At 39.1% G+C, this 25,000-nt stretch overlaps 1 protein-coding gene across 1 annotated transcript; it reads left to right on the top strand.

Moving 5' to 3' along the window:
• Positions 1–731: 731 nt before the first annotated feature.
• Positions 732–24,598, top strand: LOC133111337 (uncharacterized). Its single transcript, XM_061221570.1, has 32 exons — positions 732–836; positions 1,659–1,735; positions 2,305–2,596; positions 2,779–2,930; positions 4,337–4,390; positions 5,346–5,625; positions 6,099–6,247; positions 7,656–7,706; positions 10,237–10,317; positions 10,607–10,889; positions 11,021–11,172; positions 11,422–11,704; positions 11,788–11,936; positions 13,200–13,274; positions 13,417–13,696; positions 13,821–13,969; positions 14,395–14,674; positions 14,799–14,947; positions 15,361–15,652; positions 15,777–15,925; positions 16,351–16,630; positions 16,755–16,903; positions 17,317–17,608; positions 17,740–17,888; positions 18,302–18,593; positions 18,725–18,873; positions 19,287–19,578; positions 19,710–19,858; positions 20,272–20,563; positions 20,688–20,836; positions 23,646–23,946; positions 24,190–24,598. Exons 1-32 carry the CDS (start codon positions 814–816, stop codon positions 24,347–24,349), a joined length of 6,054 nt encoding a protein of 2,017 aa, XP_061077554.1. The 5' UTR covers positions 732–813; the 3' UTR covers positions 24,350–24,598.
• The last annotated feature ends 402 nt before the right edge of the window (positions 24,599–25,000 follow it).

Raw genomic sequence — 25,000 nt, 5'->3', positions numbered from 1 at the left:
CCGGGTCAAATTGACCCGAACAGTATGTGTGTTATAACATAAACATGCAGGGGGGGTTGCAAACACGTAAAATTTGTAATTTTTCATTTACATGTTCATTACAGTAATTAAGCCCAGCAGAAAAGGTTTCATGCTCCAAACATTTTTTTTCTATTTTTCCTGGATTTTTCAACTTTGAAACGGGTCAATTTGACCCGCAACATAACAGGAGGGTTTTAAAATGCTTATAGACAAATAAATGCCTTACAGGCCTAAATAAGTAAGTGTCACAAGTTACTTAAAAGTTTAAAGTTACACCAAGCATCCCGGACATTATTCAAACCCCACCACCCACTCAAACCACCGCAACACCCCCAAAGGACCAAAAAAGAAAAAACTATTCAATCATTTTTCGAGACGTAGTGCATTATATTTCTCACTGTATTGCTGTTTTGATAGATTTTTCCTGGTCAGTTAAATTCCAGGCTGCTATAGTTAAAACATTTCTGGGAATTATGTGCATTCTTCTCCTGCTATGACAGAGGGTTTCAGTTGATGGACAGTAGACTGAACAGATGTCGCAACTTCCAAAATTCCCTCTGATGTTACCCTATTTTAGGAGGGCAAAGAACATCAACCTTCAATGCAAATATTGGGAAATAATATTTACACTTTGACAGTTCAGGGTAAAGTTCAGGTTAGGATTGCTATTTAATAGAACAGAAGTTTTTCCAATACCAAAAAATACAACTGGTAGACACATAGGTCTTCATAGCTTGTACATTCATGAAGATCCCTTTCTCATAGTTATCTTTAATAATTGTCCTGGAAAATATGCACATTTATGGAAGATTAAGGTAAGTTTTCTTTGCAGTAAGGTTAATCTTTTTCTTTTAGAATTTGGCATAGTTATATTGAATCAATGCTAAAACTTACATTCTAAATTCAGGAGAGACCGGAAACGTCTTGTGCTTTCCATATAAACATGATATGAGCTGCTACCTCATGCTGAAGTCCACAATTCAGGCTCACATGAACACAATATTGAGGGTTGAGACTTGGCTGTAGGTGGTCTTTCCAGCAAGACAATGACCCAAAGCATACTTTAAAATCCATTTCTGTGTGGACATTTTGCGCTGCAAGCTTCATGTACGTAAATCTGGCCCTGAGAGTATTTTTGTACAGGAATGACATAGAAGCATGGGAAAGGTTCCAAGAAGGGCAACTAGATTGATTCCATGTATAAAAGATCAAATTTGTGAGGAAAGACATAAGAAGATCCTTATTCTCTTCAAGCTCAGTTAAAGGAGACTCGTGATTTTATTGAGGCAGGAAATTCAGTAAAGGGATTAACAAAGTGAACTACAGGTGATTTGTCAGGGTGAGCTTGATTAGCAGAACTAGGGGGCATAAATGGAAATTAATAAAGGATAAATTCCACACAAGACATTAAGAAGTATTTTCTCAAGAGTGGTCACTATGGATTGGCTTCCCAGGACATGTAGTGGAGACAGAAATACTTATGGTTTTCAAAACCAGACTTGATACAGTGCTAGATACTATTTAACTAAGCAAACTGTATGTACACTTTGTGGTAGGAAATTCTTAGCATTATGTTATGTGATTAAACAAGTGAATGCGCATGTATGATAGTAAAGATGTCCATTCTTCTGTTCAAGGATGACAGGGGTGACAATAATTCTCCTAACTGGAATTCTAGCATTGGGACAATGTGTGGACCATGAACATGTTCTAGGTAACTGGCTATCAGGGAGGGGAAGTATTTCATATTCCTGTCCTGATTGGTACCATGAAGAGTTCAGACAAACACATTTTATGCTGAGGTTTTCACTTACTGATCAAAAATCTAAATCTTTGCATTGTTGTGTGCTTAACTTTTACTGTTAATGGATAAACTTTCTGAATTTTAATTCCTTTCACTTTCTGGTTAGCACTGAGGGCTTTAAAAAAGCGCATTCTTTTTAATTAATTGATAAACTGCTTTCTGCCCTAGACATCACTGTCATATTTGTGAGATATTACTGTATTTTCATTGGCTAGACTAGAGTAGTGTGAACCATAGAATTCTTCCCATCGAAACCTTGTGCATGGAGTGCACAGATTTTAGTCAGTCAGATTTTAGCAAATGTGTCGTGGCAGGTCAAATGCGATGATCAACACTGTCAGACACAGAAACATATGATTCAGGAAGCTGACATATTGCTCTTACATATTTCAGGGTTAAACAAAATACAGTAACAGGCAGCAATGTAGATGTATGTTTGGCTATATACAGTATTTTACACTTTTTGATTATTCCTTCAGAGAATGTGGCCTTGAGAGGAAAGGCAGTTCAATCTTCGACATATGGTACTGGTCATCCCCAGAGGGCTGTTGATGGAAACCGCAATGCTGCGTATCCAGATGGAACCTGCAGCCACACTCAAGGGGAAACTAACCCCTGGTGGAGAGTGGACCTGCTGGGTGTGTTCAGAGTGTCCTCAGTGATCATCACAAACAGAGGGGATTTCTTGTCTGAGAGCATCAATGAGAGAATCAAAGGAGCTGAGATTCACATTGGGAACTCACTGAAGGACAATGGCAATGACAACCCGATGTATGTCATTCAGATTATTCCCACTTTGCTTTGGTTTTTATGGTATTATGGTGTTACTTTTATGGCAAAAGTTGAGCAAGCAAAAAATTATTTTGAGAGCAGAATTGCTCGCACATGGATTTACTTACAAATTTACATAAGCATTTGCCATTGCTTGTCTCCCCCCTCAAACTCCGTTTCAGGTGTGCCATGATCTCAGCCATTCCAGCATGGGAACCCATACGTTTTAATTGCAGTGGGATGGTGGGTCGTTACATCAATGTTTTTCTCCAAGGATACAACCAATTCCTGACTCTCTGTGAAGTGGAAGTGTATGCGAGTCCCGTTCCTGTAGGTATGGACCAGGATATAATATGAGGGCATAATGTTGTTTATTTCATTTTTTTTATGTGCTCCAGCAATACTGTAAAGTTTACTTATTGTATTCCATTAACAAGGACTTGAAGCAACAGCAACAGAGAATGGGTGTTTGCCAGCTAATAAAAAAGTGTTTGTGCAACTGCAGAAATGGATCTCAGAGATAGAGCACTCAACTTTCCAGCTTGGGTTTTACATTGAAAGAAGGCAGAAAGCTTGTTTGCACTCAGCAGACATACAGTGGGCTCCAAAATTATTGGCACCCTCGTTAAATATGCACGAAAATCTCCAAAGCATCAATGACCCACTGCCATATTTGACAGTAGGTATAAGGTACTTGTCCTTGTATGCATTTTGTTATGCTGCCAAACATGTTGATGGTGTGTATGGCCAAAACATTCAATTTTGGTCTCATCTGACCATAGCACTCTCTTCCAGTCATAATTCCAATGAGGTTTGGCAAACTCCAGATGCTCGGTTTTGTATATTTTCTTAGACTTGCAACTAAATAAAAAACATTGAAACATGAGAGTAAATGTATATACACTCACTGAGCACTATATTAGGGGGACATTTGCACAGCTTGTTAATGCAAATATTTAATCAGCCAATTATGCATTAAATGCATAAAAGCATGGAGACATGGTCAAGAGGTTCAGCTATTTTTCAGGCCAAATGTCAGAATGTGGAAGAAAAGTAATCAAAGTGACTTGGAATGATTATTGGTGCCAGACAGGGCAGATTGAGTATCTCAGAAACTGCTGATCTCCTGGGATGTTTACACACAACAGTATCTAGAGTTTGCAGAAAATGGTGCGAAAAACAAAAAACATCCAGTGAGCAGCAGTCCTGTGGGCAAAAACATGCTGTTAATGAGAGAGGTCAGAGGAGAAGGGCAGACTGGTTAAAGCTGACAGGAAGGTGACAGTAATGCAAATAACCACACATTACAACAGTGGTATGCAGAAGTGCATCTCTGAACACACAACACGTCAAACCTCTAAGTGGATAGGCTACAAAAAAATAAGTCTCATAAATACCTAATAAAGTGCTTACTGAGTGTAGTTTTCCCGTATGTTTGAACATAAAATATATATCATTATCCATGTTGTTTATTATATGCAACCTTATTTCTAAATTTTTATTAAGGGTGCCAATAATTCTGGAGCTCACAGTACTTCCGGGCGCTTTCCCTATTTAGGTTGGGCTCTGGGGTGCCCGGGGGTGGGGGGCACCCCAGAGCCGTCTTAAGCAGGCTTCATGTCTTCTCTGCGTAATTATCCATAGATGCATCTCCCGGGCAGAGGATGGTATAATCTGTGTATATCTAGATGTGCAATAAGTTTGCACAATCAAAGCATTTACAGTGAATTTCTTTTTTAGAAGACATCAAACTAACTTCCACCTTGGGACCCAGTACAACTACTACCCCAACAGGTACAGTTTATGCATCTTCTTCTATCTGGTTTCATGAATTTTCTATCATGGAATATTTGGTATTGGTCATTTGTTCCTTTTGCTCCCACTTTTAAATGCCAACTGTATTTGTTTGCCATCAAAGGGCATTCAGCAGTGCCACTTCTTTTTAGTCCCCTGTCCACTAATCAGGTATAAATGCTGTTTAGTTTTTTTTTTGTTTTTGTTTGGCCAGGCCAGGCTTGAAGTGTGGTTGAGGAATGAAATTCAGCAGGTAGATCCACTGATGGCTTTCAGGGGGTTTGTGGAAGCACGACTGTGTGGAGTATGCCCATGCACAGCTGTGAATGCCCAGCTAGGCAATCACCTATATTGCCTTTGCCCAAAACCGCCACTGACAATTATTAAACACAATTTAAACACCAAGGAGTACAGTAATGCTGCTGTCATCTGTATTTCCCATATGAAATTGAATTGTATTGTTAAATACCTTCTGGAGGTAGACACCCCATTGGCACTAATGAGCACCAGGTGAAAATAATAAACAACCGGCCACAACCGGTACTACCTCCCAACCCTGACAATAAAGTGTCAGTTACTTATTTTAAGCAATGAGAGTGTGGGCTTTCATAATTCGTAATGTGGGTGGAATTATAATTAATAATCAGACACTGACATATGCTAATTATTATTAAAATATTTTTCTTTATATTCTTCATATTTATATTGTTCAGCTCTGTGTTCATAGTTGTATATTGTACATGTGTACACAAGGTAGTATACTATGATACTAGGCAGTATGTACTATACCCAATTTCAGTTGCCAAAATATGCATTTTCTATGCCTAATTCAGAAATGGAATCATTCCTCAAAAATGTTTATAGAAAAATAATTATTTAATCACCGGCAATGCTTAGTCATCCAAATTTTCCTGAGGTATTGTGGCCTGCACCTCAACTTTTCTTCTTCCTTAAGAAAACGTTGCTTTGGGGAAAAAGGCAAGCCAATCGTCAACCAGCTTCTCGGGCCAGGCCAACAGAGCCATTGATGGGAAACACAGTTCTTGGTTTCATATGGGATCTTGCAGTCAGACCCATACTGAAGCTGACCCCTGGTGGAGAGTGGACTTGCTGGAATCCCATAATGTCACCTCTATAACCATCACCAACAGAGATGACTGCTGTGCGGAGATGATCGATGGAGCTGAGCTCCGCATCGGCACCTCCCTAGAAAACAACGGCAACAACAATCCACTGTAAGGCAGCAGACCACAGCCACAGTACAGCTTTTTACTTGCTTTTTTTATGCAACTTAATGTTGCCACTCAATGTGTAATGGGCTTCGTATTCTTCAAAATTTCCTTAGTATTTGTGCATTTATTAAATGCCAATATTAATATGTTAATAATGTTATAAGTGCTCAACATCAATTACAGTAACCTGGACGTGCCCTTCTTGCAAATTCGCATGTCATGATCGGTGAGAAAACCTACTGTATTGTAGTGCAACGACATAGCAGATCACCGTGAGTGTAGATTTCTCACGTAAAATTCAGCAAAAAAAATCTTTTTAAAACATATACAATGAGTATATCACTTTACATTATGAAGAAAAGGCTTGCATCCTGCTAAAACAGAGAAAATCTCACTTTCTTTACTTGGTTAGATTGTGCCTCTTTATATGATCATTTTGGCTCCCTTTGCCTAAACTCTCAAGATTCCTCCCACAGATGCGCTGTGGTTTCCTCTTTCCCCGCATGGGACATCCTCACCTTTCAGTGTCATGAGATGGAGGGACGTTACGTCAACATCTTCCTCCCAGGCTGCCATAAATACCTGACGCTGTGTGAAGTGGAAGTCAATGCAGTACCTGTTCCTGGTTCGTATAGTAAATGAAACAATGATTTACTGTTAAATAAGAAGGAAAACAGGCATAACATTCTTTACTCATGTCTTGTGCCAAGAATCCTTTTCATATTCATATTATGAAGAGTAGGATTGAATGAGAATATTTAAATAATCATGTGCATGTGCTCAGTTCAATTCCTTGTCTGATATCATCAGTTTTATTCAATCATCTATGTTTTAAATTGAAGTAATAATGTTATATTGATAATAATATTGAAAGTGTTGCTTAAAGAAGCAAAGACACTGGATCCTATTTTAACAGTCATGGAGCAACTGTCAAATGCTGTAACTCAAGGTGCTAGCACATTTGGGCATGTCCAACTCCACAACACCAAGGTGTGACTCCATTGATTCACATCAGTCTTTTTTCTTTCTTTTTTTTGCAAAAAAGAACAATGTTAGTATGGGGGTTTTATTCTTCATGGAATGCATGGCTATATCAAATATAGTGTGATTTAAGAGTGTAAATACAATAATCCTTCAAATCATGAGAAGTATAAGTAAGAAATAAATTACAGCTTGTTGAAAGTCTGGGATTGCAGTTGTGATTGGAATGAAAACCACCATATACAGTGGTGTCCCAGGACTGAGTTTGAGAACTGCTAATGTGTTCAATTTGACTGCAGTGACAAAAATTAAGTGCACTTGCACACATTTAATAAATTCGAATATTTCTAATCTGTGAAAAAGAGATATTTCACTTCATGGCATTTTTAAAATATAATTTCAGTGTATGGTCTCAATGCCCAGGCAATGTTTTGATAAAGGTTCTGAGGAGCTTCACAAGGGACATTTAGGCAATATTTTAAGGTCTAAAGATCTCTTGAGGTCTTATCAAATGGTTGAAAGTAATCAAGGGTCCTAGGTATCCTGAATATTTTTTCCATTGACTTCAACAGGAACATTTGCCCACATATTAATTGTTTGATTGCAAACAAAGAAAATGAAATATTAAATCAGAAAAAGACAAGATGACCCCAAACCTTTGAATGGAAGTGTAACTAGTTTTTTTTAAATGAGCTTATTCCAATTCAACAAATCACACAAATTAAGAAGATTTTTTATTTTATTTTACAGTATACGCTACAGCTCGCAAAACCGGAGAGTTAATTAGATGTTCCAGATTTAGAACTATATTACTCACACAAGGATTTTACTCATATCATGTAGTAAAGAACTCTAAACAAGAACACTGGATTGAGGTGGAAAGTTTATCACAACAATTTATTTGGTAGTAGTCTAGTTTAAAAAAAGAAAGTGAAAATCACTAATAATTTTCTAATAAATACACCAATATGGAAAAAATTTTTATCTCAAAGTAGCCAATTCTGATCCCAAAAAAAGAATAAATAAATAACTGTATTTCTTTCCCTTTACAGTAATTAAATCAACTTCCCAACCTGAAATTACAACTGAAAATCCAGACTCTGGTAAGCACAAGATATGCCTGTGGTAATTATAAAACTAATACTAATACTGGTAGGGCCTTCCTCAAAACAGCTTCAATTCTTCATGGCGTGGATTCCACAAGATATAATAATTATTTGAGATTCTGTTCCATGTTGACATGATTGCATTATGCAATTTCTGCATATTAGTCAGCTGCATATTCATGCTATGAATTCTAGACTAGTGTGAGGAGACATGCACCCTCTACCTCCTTAGCATAGAGGAGTAAAGCTCAAAAAACAATCCTGCTATTCATTGTGTAGCAGTAATTCACTGGGACCTGTCAACAAACTGATGTCGTGGTAAGCAGAATACTCGTGGCCCTGCGAAGAAACTCCTACATGTCAGCGGAGGGGCACACCTCAAGTCAGCTGAGCACCATTGCTGTATGTAGTCTTGGCAAATCGCATAGATAACACAATTGCAAACGAAAAGAACAACTCGACCACTGCTATGGAAACCTTCAAAAAGCAGGAGGTTGAACTACCCTGCCATTATCTGCCGTGATACTGGCATTGACAGGGAGGACTTGTAAACAAAGGTGGCTGACCGTGACTGCTGGAGGAAAGTTGTGCTTAAACTGATGGACTGGGAAAGCCACTGAAAAACATTGTCATGTTCTTAAAACCAGTTCGTTTTTTGCTATGTGACATGGTGCATTATCATGCTGGAAGTAGCCATTAGAAGATGGGTACATTGTGGCCATGAAGGGATGCACATGGTCAGCAAAAATACTCAAATAGGCTGTGGCATTGAAGTGATGATTGATTGGTATTAACGGACCCAATGTATGCCAAGAAAACCAGTACACCTCCGCCACCAGCCTGGACTCTTGACACAAGGCAGGTTGAGTCCATGGATTCATGCTTTTGCCACCAAATTCTGACCCTACCATCTGTATGCCTCAGCATGAATCGAGATTAATCAGACTAGGCCACTAGGCTACCAGGTTTTCCAGTCTTCAGTTTTGGTGAGCCTGTGCCCACTGCAGCCTCAGCTTTCTGTTCTTGGCTGACAGTAGTGGAATCCAAAGTGGTCTTCTGCTGCTGTCTCAAGGTTCGACGTGTTGTGCATTCTGAGATGCTTTTCTGCTCACCACAATTGTACAGAGTGACATACTCTGTGTCTGTTTTTCTGTTTCGTGTTCTGTGCTCATGTTTATTGTCCATCCCAGCTTCCCGTACTCCCTGTCAAATTAATTAATTTTAAGTAATTCCACTTTGTTATGTGCCTCAGCCATACTTACCAGCGTTTTTCTGTCTGCTTTGCCTGTGCTTCGACTCGTTTTGTGTACCTCTACCACTGTCTTTTGGATTGACCTCTTGATGGTCTACTGAACTGCTGTTATCGGACCCAGCCTGGACTTTCTTTCGTTTCACTAAATTTGGATCACATATTGTACCTCTGCCTGTGTTGACTGTTCTGCCTGTTTATTTGACCACAAGCTTGCTTACCCATGCCATTCCTGTTTGCCAGTGTTGGATCCTTGCCTGTCTGACTTGCTTCCTATTTAATAAAGAGTCGCATTTGGATTATTTCCTGGTCGCTGTTGGTTCTTATGTTCTGAAGCCTGACACAGAGTGGTTATTTGTTCCATTCCATTCCATGCTCGGACAGGGTGCTGTTTGTGCCACACCCTGGCCAGCACCACAGTGGATATGTACTCATAGCCCAAACTTCAAAAAAACACCATGATGAAAATTGGAAAATCTATTGCAAAATGAAAAAGGAAACGGCCTAGATTTCTAGTTATTCTGCAAAAGAAAGGTTGTGAAAGGTGATTACATAGTCATAGTCACAAACTCTCTCTGGGCCAAAGTGAATATTTCAACATAATAATATCATGTTATGGATTCAACATCAATAATATACTAATAATTATATAGTAATAATATCATAATAATTATGTAAAAGCAACATAAATATAGGCTTTGTGCCATTGATGAAAGGTCACATTTCATTTGAACATTTCTGGAATTCACCTTCAAAAATATCCAAATATATTTTGTCAGCTCTGATCGAACACCACAAGAGTAAGAGATTCATAAATATATAAAATGTATATATTAGACAGCAGCATGGATGGTGCAGGGGGTAGTACTGCCGCCTCACAGCAAGGAGGTTCGAATCCCCGTCGACCGGGGGCTCTCTGCGTGGAGTTTGCATGTTCTCCCCGTGTCTGCGTGGGTTTCCTCCGGGTACTCCAGTTTCCTCCCACAGTCCAAAGACATGCAGGTTAGGCTGATTGGAGAGTCTAAATTGAGTCTAAAAGGTATGCGTGTGTGAGTGAATGATGTGTGTGCCCTGCGATGGACTGGCGACCTGCCCCCTATCAGAGGGGCTTGCATATTTTACAATTTGTGTAATTTCTTTGCAATTACTTTTTTCCCACACTATACATTCAATATAAAGGTAATATATAATCTAATGTCAAGCTAAATAAAATGTGTTCTGGTGAAATTATGTGGACCTCACTGCACCATATTCTTATATTTCTTTCTTTTCCCCCAGAGATGACTGAGGAAGATCCACTCACAGAACCCAGAGGTGGAAACAGGGGCATGAATTGTTCTGATAAAGATACAGCTCCGAGTAAGAAAGCTCAATTCAGCTCAAGACTAAGGCCTCAGCTCTTTGAATTATGAAAATAAGCAACTGGGATGGTTTGACAGAGGATGATGTGGTGGTTTATAAGTACAACTGTGGATCCCAGACTGAGTAATGTAATGTAATGTAATGTAATGAGTGAAAAACTCAGAACTAGCAAGATGGAAGTACATAATGTAATTCCAAAGCAAAATTGAAGGTATCGAAAAGATACAGTTGCCAGAATAATATCTATAAAATATTTGTTTTACTTTTTTTTCATCCTTTCTTGAAGAAAATGCTGCTGCTGGTGGGAGGGCCACCCAGTCAACGCAGTGGGACCGTTTTGGGGATGCAAACAATGCCATTGACAGGAAGCGCAAAGCAGTGTATTTAAAGGGATCCTGCAGCCACACAAAAGCTGAAACAAACCCCTGGTGGAGAGTGGATCTGCTGGAATCTCACAAGATCACATCTGTGGCCATTACTAATAGAGAGGACTGCTGTTCTGAGAGGATCAATGGAGCTGAGATCCACATCGGGAACTCCCTGAAAAACCATGGCAACAATAATCCAGTGTACGCCTCATCCACCACACATACAAACAAACTTTCAGAGACATATTCAAGATAGTTATACCTCCTTATCTTTCTACAGTAACTGAATACCTGAACCACATACCTCTATGTAATTTGCTATTATTTTTTAGGTGTGCTGTGATTCCCTACATCCCAGCAGGGCAAACCAGGACCTATCAGTGCGATGGGATGGAGGGACGCTATGTCAGCATTGTTCTCCCTGGGAAAGAGAAACAGCTGACTCTCTGTGAGGTGGAGTTGAACACCAATGTGACTTATACTGGTAATGACTCATAGAAAAAAAATATAAAGATACTTTCAATAAACCTTAACATGTGCAAGATCCATTGCACATGTCCTCTAAAATGAATCATCCTGATTAGGAGTAATAAGGAAGTATGCCATAGTTAATTAAGAAAGTAATTCTACAATATTATATGATGATGAATATGATTAATAATGAGAAAATAATTGTGAAATTGCTGTTACTTGATGCTTAGAACTTGAAATTTGTTCTCTGTCTGTCCTGAAGAGAATGTGGCTTTGAAGGGAAAGGCTTCTCAGTCATCACAGTATAGTTGTATATCTGAAGCCCAGAATGCTATTGACGGCAGTCGTGACTCAGCATATGTCTCTAAGTCCTGCACACACACTACAATCGAGGCTGATCCCTGGTGGAGCGTAGACCTGCTCAGTGTGTACAGAGTGTCGTCAGTGACTATCACTAACAGAGGAGACTGTTGTCCTGACAGGATCAATGGAGCTCAAATACGCATTGGGAACTCAAACAAAAACAAGGGAAACAACAACCCAGTGTAAGTAATCAAGGTGTTACCGATATTTCTGAAAATGCATAACCCATATTATGGAATTAAACTCACCCTTTAACTAATTCCAGGTGTGCCGTGGTGTCCACCATCCCAGCAGGAGAGTCCATCACCTTTCAGTGTCATGGGATGGTGGGACGCTATGTAAATGTCATCCAGCCAGGCTGCTTTAAAACCCTTACTCTGTGTGAGGTGGAAGTTTATGCAAGCCCTATTCCTGGTTGGTATGATTAATTGGCCTGAATGCAAACACACACACACAATCAATGCTGGTGCCACTGCTAGTCCGTCCTCAATTAGTGGGTTGGGGTGCCAGTCCCCATATACTGAGATACTGTATATCCATATACTGAGATACTGTATATCCATATACTGAGACACTGTATATCCATATACTGAGATACTGTATATCCATATACTGAGACACTGTATATCCATATACTGAGACACTGTATATCCATATACTGAGATACTGTATATCCATATACTGAGATACTGTATATCCATATACTGAGATACTGTATATCAATATACTGAGATACTGTATATCCATATACTGAGATATTGTATATCCATATACTGAGACACTGTATATCCATATACTGAGACACTGTATATCCATATACTGAGATACTGTATATCAATATACTGAGATACTGTATATCCATATACTGAGATATTGTATATCCATATAAAGAGATACTGTATATCCATATACTGAGACACTGTATATCCATATACTGAGACACTGTATATCCATATACTGAGATACTGTATATCCATATACTGAGACACTGTATATCCATATACTGAGACACTGTATATCCATATACTGAGATACTGTATATCCATATACTGAGACACTATATATCCATATACTGAGACACTGTATATCCATATACTGAGATACTGTATATCCATATACTGAGATGCTGTATATCCATATACTGAGACGCTGTATATCCATATACTGAGACGCTGTATATCCATATACTGAGACACTGTATATCCATATACTGAGACACTGTATATCCATATACTGAGACACTATATATCCATATACTGAGACACTGTATATCCATATCCTGAGATACTGTATATCCATATACTGAGATACTGTATATCCATATACTGAGACACTGTATATCCATGTACTGAGATACTGTATATCCATATACTGAGACACTGTATATCCATGTACTGAGATACTGTATATCCATATACTGAGATACTGTATATCCATATACTGAGATACTGTACATCCATATAAAGAGACATGGTCCGCTACTCTAAAAAGAGCCACTACCCAAATTATTTTGTAATTTTGTAAAACGTTGAGCTGGTTGAGCTTCAACCAGCCAAATCATAACAACTTTATTTATTGTGCAGTGTAATAACTACAATTATATGAAAAAGAAAGCATTTCCCTTTCCCTTTCTTCTTTACAATCCCAAACTGATTTTATTTTTCTTTCTCTGCACAGAGAACATAGTGATGGATCCAGTGACCAATGATGGAGATAACCTGAGGAAGTCACAATGTTCACTCAAAGTACCAGGTAAGGTTTCACAGTCACTACAAGTGTTTTTGTAGCACATACAGTGAGTTCCAACTGACTTAATATTGGATGGCAACATTAAATAAAAAAAAGATTTTTAATTTATTTGCCAGAAATTTTGTCTCTCCTGTTTCTACCATAGATAATGCGGCAACCAGAGGAAATGCAGCTCAGTCTTCAACTGGAAATGACGGTGGTGCAGAGAAGGCCATTGACGGAAACCGCAGCCCATTCTATCAAAATAAATCGTGTACTCACACTTTAGCTGAAAGAAACCCCTGGTGGAGAGTGGATCTCCTTAGAGAACACAGAGTCACCTCAGTCACTATCACAAACAGAGTGGACTGCTGTGCTTACAGGCTCGATGGAGCACAGATCCATGTAGGGAACTCTCGGAAAAACAATGGCAATGACAACCCAATGTAAGGCATCAATTCCTGTCTTTACTTTAGAAATTCTTTGCATTTGTCCAGGTAATTTTGCTTATTGAACATAAATGGCACTACTTTATATTTTCTGTTGGTCCTCTCTGTCTGATCTTTACAGCTGTGCTGTGATTTCCCACATAGAAGGAGATTCCATCACCTTCAAGTGCCATGAGATGCAGGGACGTTATGTAAATGTGTTCCTCCCTGGGAACGATAAGGTCTTGACTCTTTGTGAGGTAGAGGTAAATGGAAACGCAATTCCCAATGGTATGTACTCACACACTGTGGTCGAATTGTAAAACATGTTAATGAGGGGGGTGACCTACGTCAGGGGTAGAGTTGTAAAGTTACTGGAAAAATAAATTCTTTGAGGAATTTTGAGGGAATTTGGGGAATTTATACTTTTAACAATATTTTTCATTAATCATAAGTATGTCTTTTGTTTTTTATGTACTGGACATATTTGAAAAGCCACTGAAAATACTTGACACACATTGTTAGGTAGAAAACCATGAATTTTAAGAAATGTCAATGAACATGACATTAGTTTCAGACAATGTGAACACATTTTTGTCCACATGGGAAACTGTGACACAAACTGACTTAATATTGGATGGCAACATTAAATTGATAGAATTGAATATTTTTAATTGACTTTGCCAGCAATTTTGTCTCTCCTGTTTCTACCATAGATACTGCAGAAACCAGAGGAAAAGCAACTCAGTCTTCAACTAGATGGGACGGTGGTGCAGAGAAGGCCATTGACGGAAACCGCAGCCCATTCTATCAAAATAAATCGTGTACTCACACTTTAGCTGAAAGAAACCCCTGGTGGAGAGTGGATCTCCTTAGAGAACACAGAGTCACCTCAGTCACTATCACAAACAGAATGGACTGTTGTGCTTATAGGCTCGATGGAGCACAGATCCATGTAGGGAACTCTCGGGAAAACAATGGCAATGACAACCCAATGTAAGGCATCAATTCCTGTCTTTACTTTAGAAATTCTTTGCATTTGTCCAGGTAATTTTGCTTATTGAACATAAATGGCACTACTTTATATTTTCTGTTGGTCCTCTCTGTCTGATCTTTACAGCTGTGCTGTGATTTCCCACATAGAAGGAGAATCCGTCACCTTCAAGTGCCATGAGATGCAGGGACGTTATGTAAATGTGTTCCTCCCTGGGAACGATAAGTACTTGACTCTTTGTGAGGTAGAGGTAAATGGAAGTGCAATTCCCAATGGTATGTACTCACACACTGTGGTCGAATTGTAAAACATGTTAATGAGGGGGGTGACCTACGTCAGGGGTAGAGTTGTAAAGTTACTGGAAAAATTAAATTTTTGAGGAATTTTGAGGGAATTTGGGGAATTTATACTTTTAACAATATTTTTCATTAATCATAAGTATGTCTTTTGTTTTTTATGTACTGGACATATTTGAAGAGCCACTGAAAATACTTGACACACATTGTTAGGTGGAAAACCATGAGTTTTAAGAAAGGTCAATGAACATGACATTAGTTTCAGACAATGTGAACACATTTTTGTCCACACGGGAAACTGTGACACAAACTGACTTAATATTGGATGGCAACATTAAATTGATAGAACTGAATATTTTTAATTGACTTTGCCAGCAATTTTGTCTCTCCAGTTCATACCTTACATAATGCAGCAACCAGAGGAAAAGCAACTCAGTCTTCAACTGGATGGGACGGTGGTGCAGAGAAGGCTATTGACAGAAACCGCAGCCCATTTTATGATGATAAATCGTGTACTCACACTTTAGCTGAAAGAAACCCCTGGTGGAGAGTGGATCTCCTTAGAGAACACAGAGTCACCTCAGTCACTATCACAAACAGAGTGGACTGCTGTGCTTACAGGCTCGATGGAGCACAGATCCATATAGGGAACTCTGAGGAAAACAATGGCAATGACAACCCAGTGTAAGGCACCAATTCCTGTCTTTACTTTAGAAATTCTTTGCATTTGTCCAGGTAATTTTGCTTATTGAACATAAATGGCACTACTTTATATTTTCTGTTGGTCCTCTCTGTCTGATCTTTACAGCTGTGCTGTGATTTCCCACATAGAAGGAGAATCCGTCACCTTCAAGTGCCATGAGATGCAGGGACGTTATGTAAATGTGTTCCTCCCTGGGAATGATAAGTACTTGACTCTTTGTGAGGTAGAGGTAAATGGAAGTGCAATTCCCAATGGTATGTACTCACACACTGTGGTCGAATTGTAAAACATGTTAATGAGGGGGGTGACCTACGTCAGGGGTAGAGTTGTAAAGTTACTGGAAAAATTAAATTTTTGAGGAATTTTGAGGGAATTTGGGGAATTTATACTTTTAACAATATTTTTCATTAATCATAAGTATGTCTTTTGTTTTTTATGTACTGTACATATTTGAAGAGCCACTGAAAATACTTGACACACATTGTTAGGTAGAAAACCATGAGTTTCAAGAAATGTCAATGAACATGACATTAGTTTCAGACAATGTGAACACATTTTTGTCCACATGGGAAACTGTGACACAAACTGACTTAATATTGGATGGCAACATTAAATTGATAGAACTGAATATTTTTAATTGACTTTGCCAGCAATTTTGTCTCTCCTGTTTCTACCATAGATATTGCAGCAACCAGAGGAAAAGCAACTCAGTCTTCAACTGGATGGGACGGTGGTGCAGAGAAGGCCATTGACGGAAACCGCAGCCCATTCTATCAAAATAAATCGTGTACTCACACTTTAGCTGAAAGAAACCCCTGGTGGAGAGTGGATCTCCTTAGAGAACACAGAGTCACCTCAGTCACTATCACAAACAGAGTGGACTGCTGTGCTTACAGGCTCGATGGAGCACAGATCCATGTAGGGAACTCTCGGAAAAACAATGGCAATGACAACCCAATGTAAGGCATCAATTCCTGTCTTTACTTTAGAAATTCTTTGCATTTGTCCAGGTAATTTTGCTTATTGAACATAAATGGCACTACTTTATATTTTCTGTTGGTCCTCTCTGTCTGATCTTTACAGCTGTGCTGTGATTTCCCACATAGAAGGAGAATCCGTCACCTTCAAGTGCCATGAGATGCAGGGACGTTATGTAAATGTGTTCCTCCCTGGGAACGATAAGTACTTGACTCTTTGTGAGGTAGAGGTAAATGGAAGTGCAATTCCCAATGGTATGTACTCACACACTGTGGTCGAATTGTAAAACATGTTAATGAGGGGGGTGACCTACGTCAGGGGTAGAGTTGTAAAGTTACTGGGAAAATTAAATTTTTGAGGAATTTTGAGGGAATTTGGGGAATTTATACTTTTAACAATATTTTTCATTAATGATAAGTATGTCTTTTGTTTTTTATGTACTGGACATATTTGAAGAGCCACTGAAAATACTTGACACACATTGTTAGGTAGAAAACCATGAGTTTTAAGAAATGTCAATGAACATGACATTAGTTTCAGACAATGTGAACACATTTTTGTCCACACGGGAAACTGTGACACAAACTGACTTAATATTGGATGGCAACATTAAATTGATAGAACTGAATATTTTTAATTGACTTTGCCAGCAATTTTGTCTCTCCAGTTCATACCTTACATAATGCAGCAACCAGAGGAAAAGCAACTCAGTCTTCAACTGGATGGGACGGTGGTGCAGAGAAGGCCATTGACAGAAACCGCAGCCCATTTTATGATGATAAATCGTGTACTCACACTTTAGCTGAAAGAAACCCCTGGTGGAGAGTGGACCTCCTTAGAGAACACAGAGTCACCTCAGTCACTATCACAAACAGAGTGGACTGCTGTGCTTACAGGCTCGATGGAGCACAGATCCATATAGGGAACTCTGAGGAAAACAATGGCAATGACAACCCAGTGTAAGGCACCAATTCCTGTCTTTACTTTAGAAATTCTTTGCATTTGACAAGGTAATTTTGCTTATTGAACACCGAATCTTAGTGGCACTACTTTATATTTTCTGTTGGTCCTCTCTGTCTGTTCTTTACAGCTGTGCTGTGATTTCCCACATAGAAGGAGAATCCGTCACCTTCAAGTGCCATGAGATGCAGGGACGTTATGTAAATGTGTTCCTCCCTGGGAACGATAAGTACTTGACTCTTTGTGAGGTAGAGGTAAATGGAAGTGCAATTCCCAATGGTATGTACTCACACACTGTGGTCGAATTGTAAAACATGTTAATGAGGGGGGTGACCTACGTCAGGGGTAGAGTTGTAAAGTTACTGGAAAAATTTAATTTTTGAGGAATTTTGAGGGAATTTGGGGAATTTATACTTTTAACAATATTTTTCATTAATCATAAGTATGTCTTTTGTTTTTTATGTACTGGACATATTTGAAGAGCCACTGAAAATACTTGACACACATTGTTAGGTAGAAAACCATGAGTTTTAAGAAATGTCAATGAACATGACGTTAGTTTCAGACAATGTGAACACATTTTTGTCCACACGGGAAACTGTGACACAAACTGACTTAATATTGGATGGCAACATTAAATTGATAGAACTGAATATTTTTAATTGACTTTGCCAGCAATTTTGTCTCTCCAGTTCATACCTTACATAATGCAGCAACCAGAGGAAAAGCAACTCAGTCTTCAACTGGATGGGACGGTGGTGCAGAGAAGGCCATTGACGGAAACCGCAGCCCATTTTATGATGATAAATCGTGCACTCACACTTTAGCTGGAAGAAACCCCTGGTGGAGAGTGGATCTCCTTAGAGAACACAGAGTCACCTCAGTCACTATCACAAACAGAATGGACTGTTGTGCTTACAGGCTCGATGGAGCACAGATCCATGTAGGGAACTCTGAGGAAAACAATGGCAATGACAACCCAGTGTAAGGCATCAATTCCTGTCTTTACTTTAGAAATTCTTTGCATTTGACAAGGTAATTTTGCTCATTGAACACCGAATCTTAGTGGCATTACTTAATATTTTCTGTTGGTCCTCTCTGTCTGATCTTTACAGCTGTGCTGTGATTTCCCACATAGAAGGAGATTCCGTCACCTTCAAGTGCCATGAGATGCAGGGACGTTATGTAAATGTGTTCCTCCCTGGGAACGATAAGTACTTGACTCTTTGTGAGGTAGAGGTAAATGGAAGTGCAATTCCCAATGGTATGTACTCACACACTGTGGTCGAATTGTAAAACATGTTAATGAGGGGGGTGACCTACGTCAGGGGTAGAGTTGTAAAGTTACTGGAAAAATTAAATTTTTGAGGAATTTTGAGGGAATTTGGGGAATTTATACTTTTAACAATATTTTTCATTAATCATAAGTATGTCTTTTGTTTTTTATGTACTGGACATATTTGAAGAGCCACTGAAAATACTTGACACACATTGTTAGGTAGAAAACCATGAGTTTTAAGAAATGTCAATGAACATGACATTAGTTTCAGACAATGTGAACACATTTTTGTCCACACGGGAAACTGTGACACAAACTGACTTAATATTGGATGGCAACATTAAATTGATAGAACTGAATATTTTTAATTGACTTTGCCAGCAATTTTGTCTCTCCAGTTCATACCTTACATAATGCAGCAACCAGAGGAAAAGCAACTCAGTCTTCAACTGGATGGGACGGTGGTGCAGAGAAGGCCATTGACAGAAACCGCAGCCCATTTTATGATGATAAATCGTGTACTCACACTTTAGCTGAAAGAAACCCCTGGTGGAGAGTGGACCTCCTTAGAGAACACAGAGTCACCTCAGTCACTATCACAAACAGAGTGGACTGCTGTGCTTACAGGCTCGATGGAGCACAGATCCATATAGGGAACTCTGAGGAAAACAATGGCAATGACAACCCAGTGTAAGGCATCAATTCCTGTCTTTACTTTAGAAATTCTTTGCATTTGACAAGGTAATTTTGCTTATTGAACACCAAATCTTAGTGGCACTACTTTATATTTTCTGTTGGTCCTCTCTGTCTGTTCTTTACAGCTGTGCTGTGATTTCCCACATAGAAGGAGAATCCGTCACCTTCAAGTGCCATGAGATGCAGGGACGTTATGTAAATGTGTTCCTCCCTGGGAACGATAAGTACTTGACTCTTTGTGAGGTAGAGGTAAATGGAAGTGCAATTCCCAATGGTATGTACTCACACACTGTGGTCGAATTGTAAAACATGTTAATGAGGGGGGTGACCTACGTCAGGGGTAGAGTTGTAAAGTTACTGGAAAAATTAAATTTTTGAGGAATTTTGAGGGAATTTGGGGAATTTATACTTTTAACAATATTTTTCATTAATCATAAGTATGTCTTTTGTTTTTTATGTACTGTACATATTTGAAGAGCCACTGAAAATACTTGACACACATTGTTAGGTAGAAAACCATGAGTTTTAAGAAATGTCAATGAACATGACATTAGTTTCAGACAATGTGAACACATTTTTTTCCACACAGGAAACTGTGACACAAACTGACTTAATATTGGATGGCAACATTAAATTGATAGAATTGAATATTTTTAAGTGACTTTGCCAGCAATTTTGTCTCTCCAGTTCATACCTTACATAATGCAGCAACCAGAGGAAAAGCAACTCAGTCTTCAACTGGATGGGACGGTGGTGCAGAGAAGGCCATTGACGGAAACCGCAGCCCATTTTATGATGATAAATCGTGTACTCACACTTTAGCTGAAAGAAACCCCTGGTGGAGAGTGGACCTCCTTAGAGAACACAGAGTCACCTCAGTCACTATCACAAACAGAGTGGACTGCTGTGCTTACAGGCTCGATGGAGCACAGATCCATATAGGGAACTCTGAGGAAAACAATGGCAATGACAACCCAATGTAAGGCATCAATTCCTGTCTTTACTTTAGAAATTCTTTGCATTTGACAAGGTAATTTTGCTTATTGAACATAAATGGCACTACTTTATATTTTCTGTTGGTCCTCTCTGTCTGATCTTTACAGCTGTGCTGTGATTTCCCACATAGAAGGAGATTCCGTCACCTTCAAGTGCCATGAGATGCAGGGACGTTATGTAAATGTGTTCCTCCCTGGGAACGATAAGTACTTGACTCTTTGTGAGGTAGAGGTAAATGGAAGTGCAATTCCCAATGGTATGTACTCACACACTATGGTCGAATTGTAAATGGTAAATGGCAAATGGTTGGCATTTATATAGCGCCTTTATCCAAAGCGCTGTACAATTGATGCTTCTCATTCACCCATTCATACACACACTCACACACTGACAGCGATTGGCTGCCATGCAAGGCACCGACCAGCTCGTCAGGAGCATTTGGGGGTTAGGTGTCTTGCTCAGGGACACTTCGACACAGCCCAGGTGGGGGATCAAACCGGCAACCCTCCAACTGCCAGACGACTGCTCTTACTGCCTGAGCCATGTCGCCCCTGAATTGTAAAACATGTTAATGAGGGGGTAGAGTTGTAAACTTTCTGGAAAATATCTTTTCAGAATATTTTTCGGAAATTGTAAGTATGTCTTTGGTTTATTATATACTGGACCTATTTGAAGAGTCACTGAAGATTTAGGAGCTTGGTGTGGCCTAGTTCAGAAAGAGCATATCTTCAAAGGCCAAGCTGATGTCTTTAGTTAGGCTCACGAAAAAAACAACAAACACTAACTGCAAGTTCAAGTTACACCTGCAAACATCATGGTATAGGAGTGGTATGCCATGCAGTTATTGAGCTTCATTTGTTCACGAGTTTAGTTTTTTTGCCTTGCGTTTAATGTCAGAGGTATGATGTGAACTGTTTTTCCCAGTCGGAAGGTAGTGAATCAGTCATTTCGATATGACATGAACGCAACATTAGGCTTAATTGCTATGGCTAATCACTCTTTAAATTTAGTGCTTCATTAGAAGATTTGAAGCATGGCTGCAAAAACTTTGTTTGAGGCTTTACACGTCTTTCTGGCTCTCTGCAAGGACAGGGAAAACATAGCTATAGGCTATCCTCTGGTGGGATTCCAAGATTGCGACATGTCTCCTATAATTTGCTAATGCGTTCCTCCAGCCCAATATACACTGCATAGAAATACATTAAAGAAAAGCTGCTTGCGAACGAATAATATGTAGCCAACACATAATCTGTGGTTGGCGGAGCTAAAACTGCTGCCTTCCAGGCTTCACTGTGGGAAGGAAAGTGCCAAATGTCAAACCATTTTCTTTTTACCTGTTGCATAATGTGTGTTACTTGAGAAAGAGTTTACAACAGCTAGGCTACACACTCAGTGAGCACTTTATTAGGTAGACCTGTACACCAGCTTGTTAATGCAAATATTTAACCAGCCAATCATGTGGCAGCAACTAAGTGCATAAAAGCATGCAGACATGGTCAAGAGGTTCTGTTTGTCGGACCAAATGTCAGAATGGGGAAGAAATGTGATCTAAGTGACTTTGACCGTGGAATGATTGTTGGTGCCAGCAGTTTGAGTGGCTCAGAAACTGCTGATGTCCAGGGATTTTCATGCACAAGAGTCTAGATTTTGCAGAGAATAATGCGAAAAACCGAAAACATCCAATGAGCAGCAGTTCTGCAGGCAAAAACGGCATGTTAATGAGAGACGTCAGAGGAGATGTGCCAGACTGGTCAAAGCTGACAGGAAAGTGACAGTAACGCAAAAAACCAGACATTACAACAATGGTATGCAGAAGAGTATCTTTGAACACACAATGAGTCAAGCCTCTTAGTGGATAGGCTACAGCAGCAGAAGACCAATGAGTCAAAGAAATAAGTCTAATAAATACCTAATAAAGCCCTCAGTAAATGTATATTGCCAAGCTTTAGTCTTCTCCAGCTCTGACAATTCACTGCTTACAGGATGGAATAAAATATGTTTTTTGCTTGTAGCCTACTTTCATTAACTTCAATCTCTGCTTCAAAGAAGCTTTATTTTTTTGACTATCTCTTTAAATAACCGAAATTCCATATACTGTATGTTGTTTTAGGGGCATTGATTTATTCTAATCACACATTTTTTTTAACTTTGATGTATGATTACTTGGTATTTATCAACATACATAAGTGGATACGAAAAAAAGCTGTCTACGCATGTTTGATGCATTTGTTAGTTCGGTTCAGATCACACATACACTGGCACACGGATTTCCAAAAATACTGGTAAATGAGGGCCATTGTTAGGTAGAAAACCATGGGTTTTAAGTAATGTCAAAAAACATGACGTTAGTTTTAGACAATGTGAACTCAACTATTTGTATATTTTTTTTCAAATACAGTTAAAAAAACCCAAACAAAAATAGGGTTCTCCCCAAAGAATGTAGGGCTGGTGCAACACAATAGTCAAAACTTTAAATCTATAAAAAATGTTCAGGTCAGTGAGGAGCCTCCATTCCTTTAAATGAAAAAGCAGATTGCGCAAAGGGAGTGCTTGGTTTTGTAATTCTAAGCTCCCCTCTTGAGGTTGATCTTGTAGCCCTGCTCATATGCTCTGAGCAGAGTTGAACAAAGCTCTTCAGGGATGGAGGAGCAGCATTATGTATTGTTTTGAACACCAAACAGATACAACGTAATGTAATATAATGGCGAACAGGCCATTCAACCCAGTAATGCTCACCTTTATCTAGCACTAAAATGCTTAGTTTGCCTCAAAGCTAAATAGTATCTAGCACCGTATCATATTTAATAACCACTCATTGCGCACTTTATTAGAATCGTTTTTTAAATTATTAGTCTTCTGCTGCTGTAGCCCATCCACTTAGAGGTTTGAAATATAGTGTGGGATGCTCTTCTGCATACCACTGTTGTAATGTGTGGTTGCTCCTGACCCATATCTACATGACTGCATGCACTGCACTGCTGCCACACAATCGGCTGATAAGATAATCGCAGATCCTGGAATGCACAGTACTCACTGTATTCTGTCTTTGTATGGTTTACATACAGGCCATAATGTAACGTCTATTAATCCTGGAAATCTGGCATTGAGGGGGAATGCGTCTCAATCGTCTGTATTGGGAAATGGATTTGCTCTCAATGCCATTGATGGAAACCATGATGGTGTTTATTCTCACGGGTCCTGCATCCACACTAAAATGGAGGCTAATCCCTGGTGGAGAGTGGACCTGGGGAGGATGTGTAACATCACATCGGTGACTGTCACAAACAGACAGGACTGCTGTTCTGAGAGCATCAACGGAGCTGAGATCCGCATTGGAAACTCTCTGTACTACAAAAGGAACCCTATGTAAGGCACCTAGACACCTTCCGTTTCATTGATAAAGGATCCGTAGGCATTTATAAAATATTGTACAATTAATTTCCCCACTTTCAGGTATTGACATGCTCAATTTACCTTTTCAAAAACTTATTTTTTTTTTAAAAACATTTCATCCACCGGCTGAAGGCAGACATTTCCTTTTGTGCTTATTGTACAAAACTCTTGACATTGATAATAGCTGCCTGTTGAATACCTCGTTTCCTCATATAGGTGTGAAAGGATATCCTCTATACCAGCAGGAGCGACCGTCACCTTTCAGTGCGAAGTAATAGCAGGCCGCTACATCTATATTGTTCTTCCAGGAAGAGAGAAATACCTGACTCTGTGTGAAGTGGAGGTGCATGGCATTGCTGCAAATTCTCCTCAGTAACAACAGAGCCTTTCTCTTGTACAGAGGGTGGCGATGAGGAGATTAAAGCTACGTTTTACCATAAAATGCCAAGCCTATGGCAACACAAGAGATCCAAAAAGTGCAACTGAATACTGATGTTTGAAACGGTTAATGATGCCATTTTAATAAGATCAACAAAAAAAGGTCAATTTATTGCAATACAATGGCCTGCTGCATGTAGTGTCTCATAGCCAAGCAGGTCAGAAATAAAACCAATACAATGCTTCACCCAGTTATTCATAAAATTACCTTTGTACTTGTTTAAGCAGATTGGGTGGAATGGGGACTGGGTCAGTTGTTTGGTGCAGTGTGGTTTTAAGAGATTTTAATCGTCTGAAAAATACATCAACAGACACATGTTCCTGAAGAAAAAACATATATTATTTTTTATATTGCAGAGATATATTTGGACAGTGGTTCAATCTCTATTATTTTGGCTCTGTACTCCAGCACAAATTAAACAATGAAAATTCAGGTTAAAGTGTCTCACCTTTACTGTAATTTAAGTGTATTTGCATCCATATCAGGTAATCTGTGAAGGAATTAGGTCCATTGTTAGACATAGTTCCTTCATTTTAGGGGACCAAAAGTAATTGACAGTTGGCGTCTTAGCTTTCCTGATTAGTCAGG

The sequence above is a fragment of the Conger conger genome, chromosome 15 (genome assembly GCF_963514075.1).
Source record: "Conger conger chromosome 15, fConCon1.1, whole genome shotgun sequence".
In the NCBI taxonomy this organism is placed as follows: domain Eukaryota; kingdom Metazoa; phylum Chordata; class Actinopteri; order Anguilliformes; family Congridae; genus Conger; species Conger conger.
This window is presented reverse-complemented; position numbering and strand designations above follow the sequence as displayed.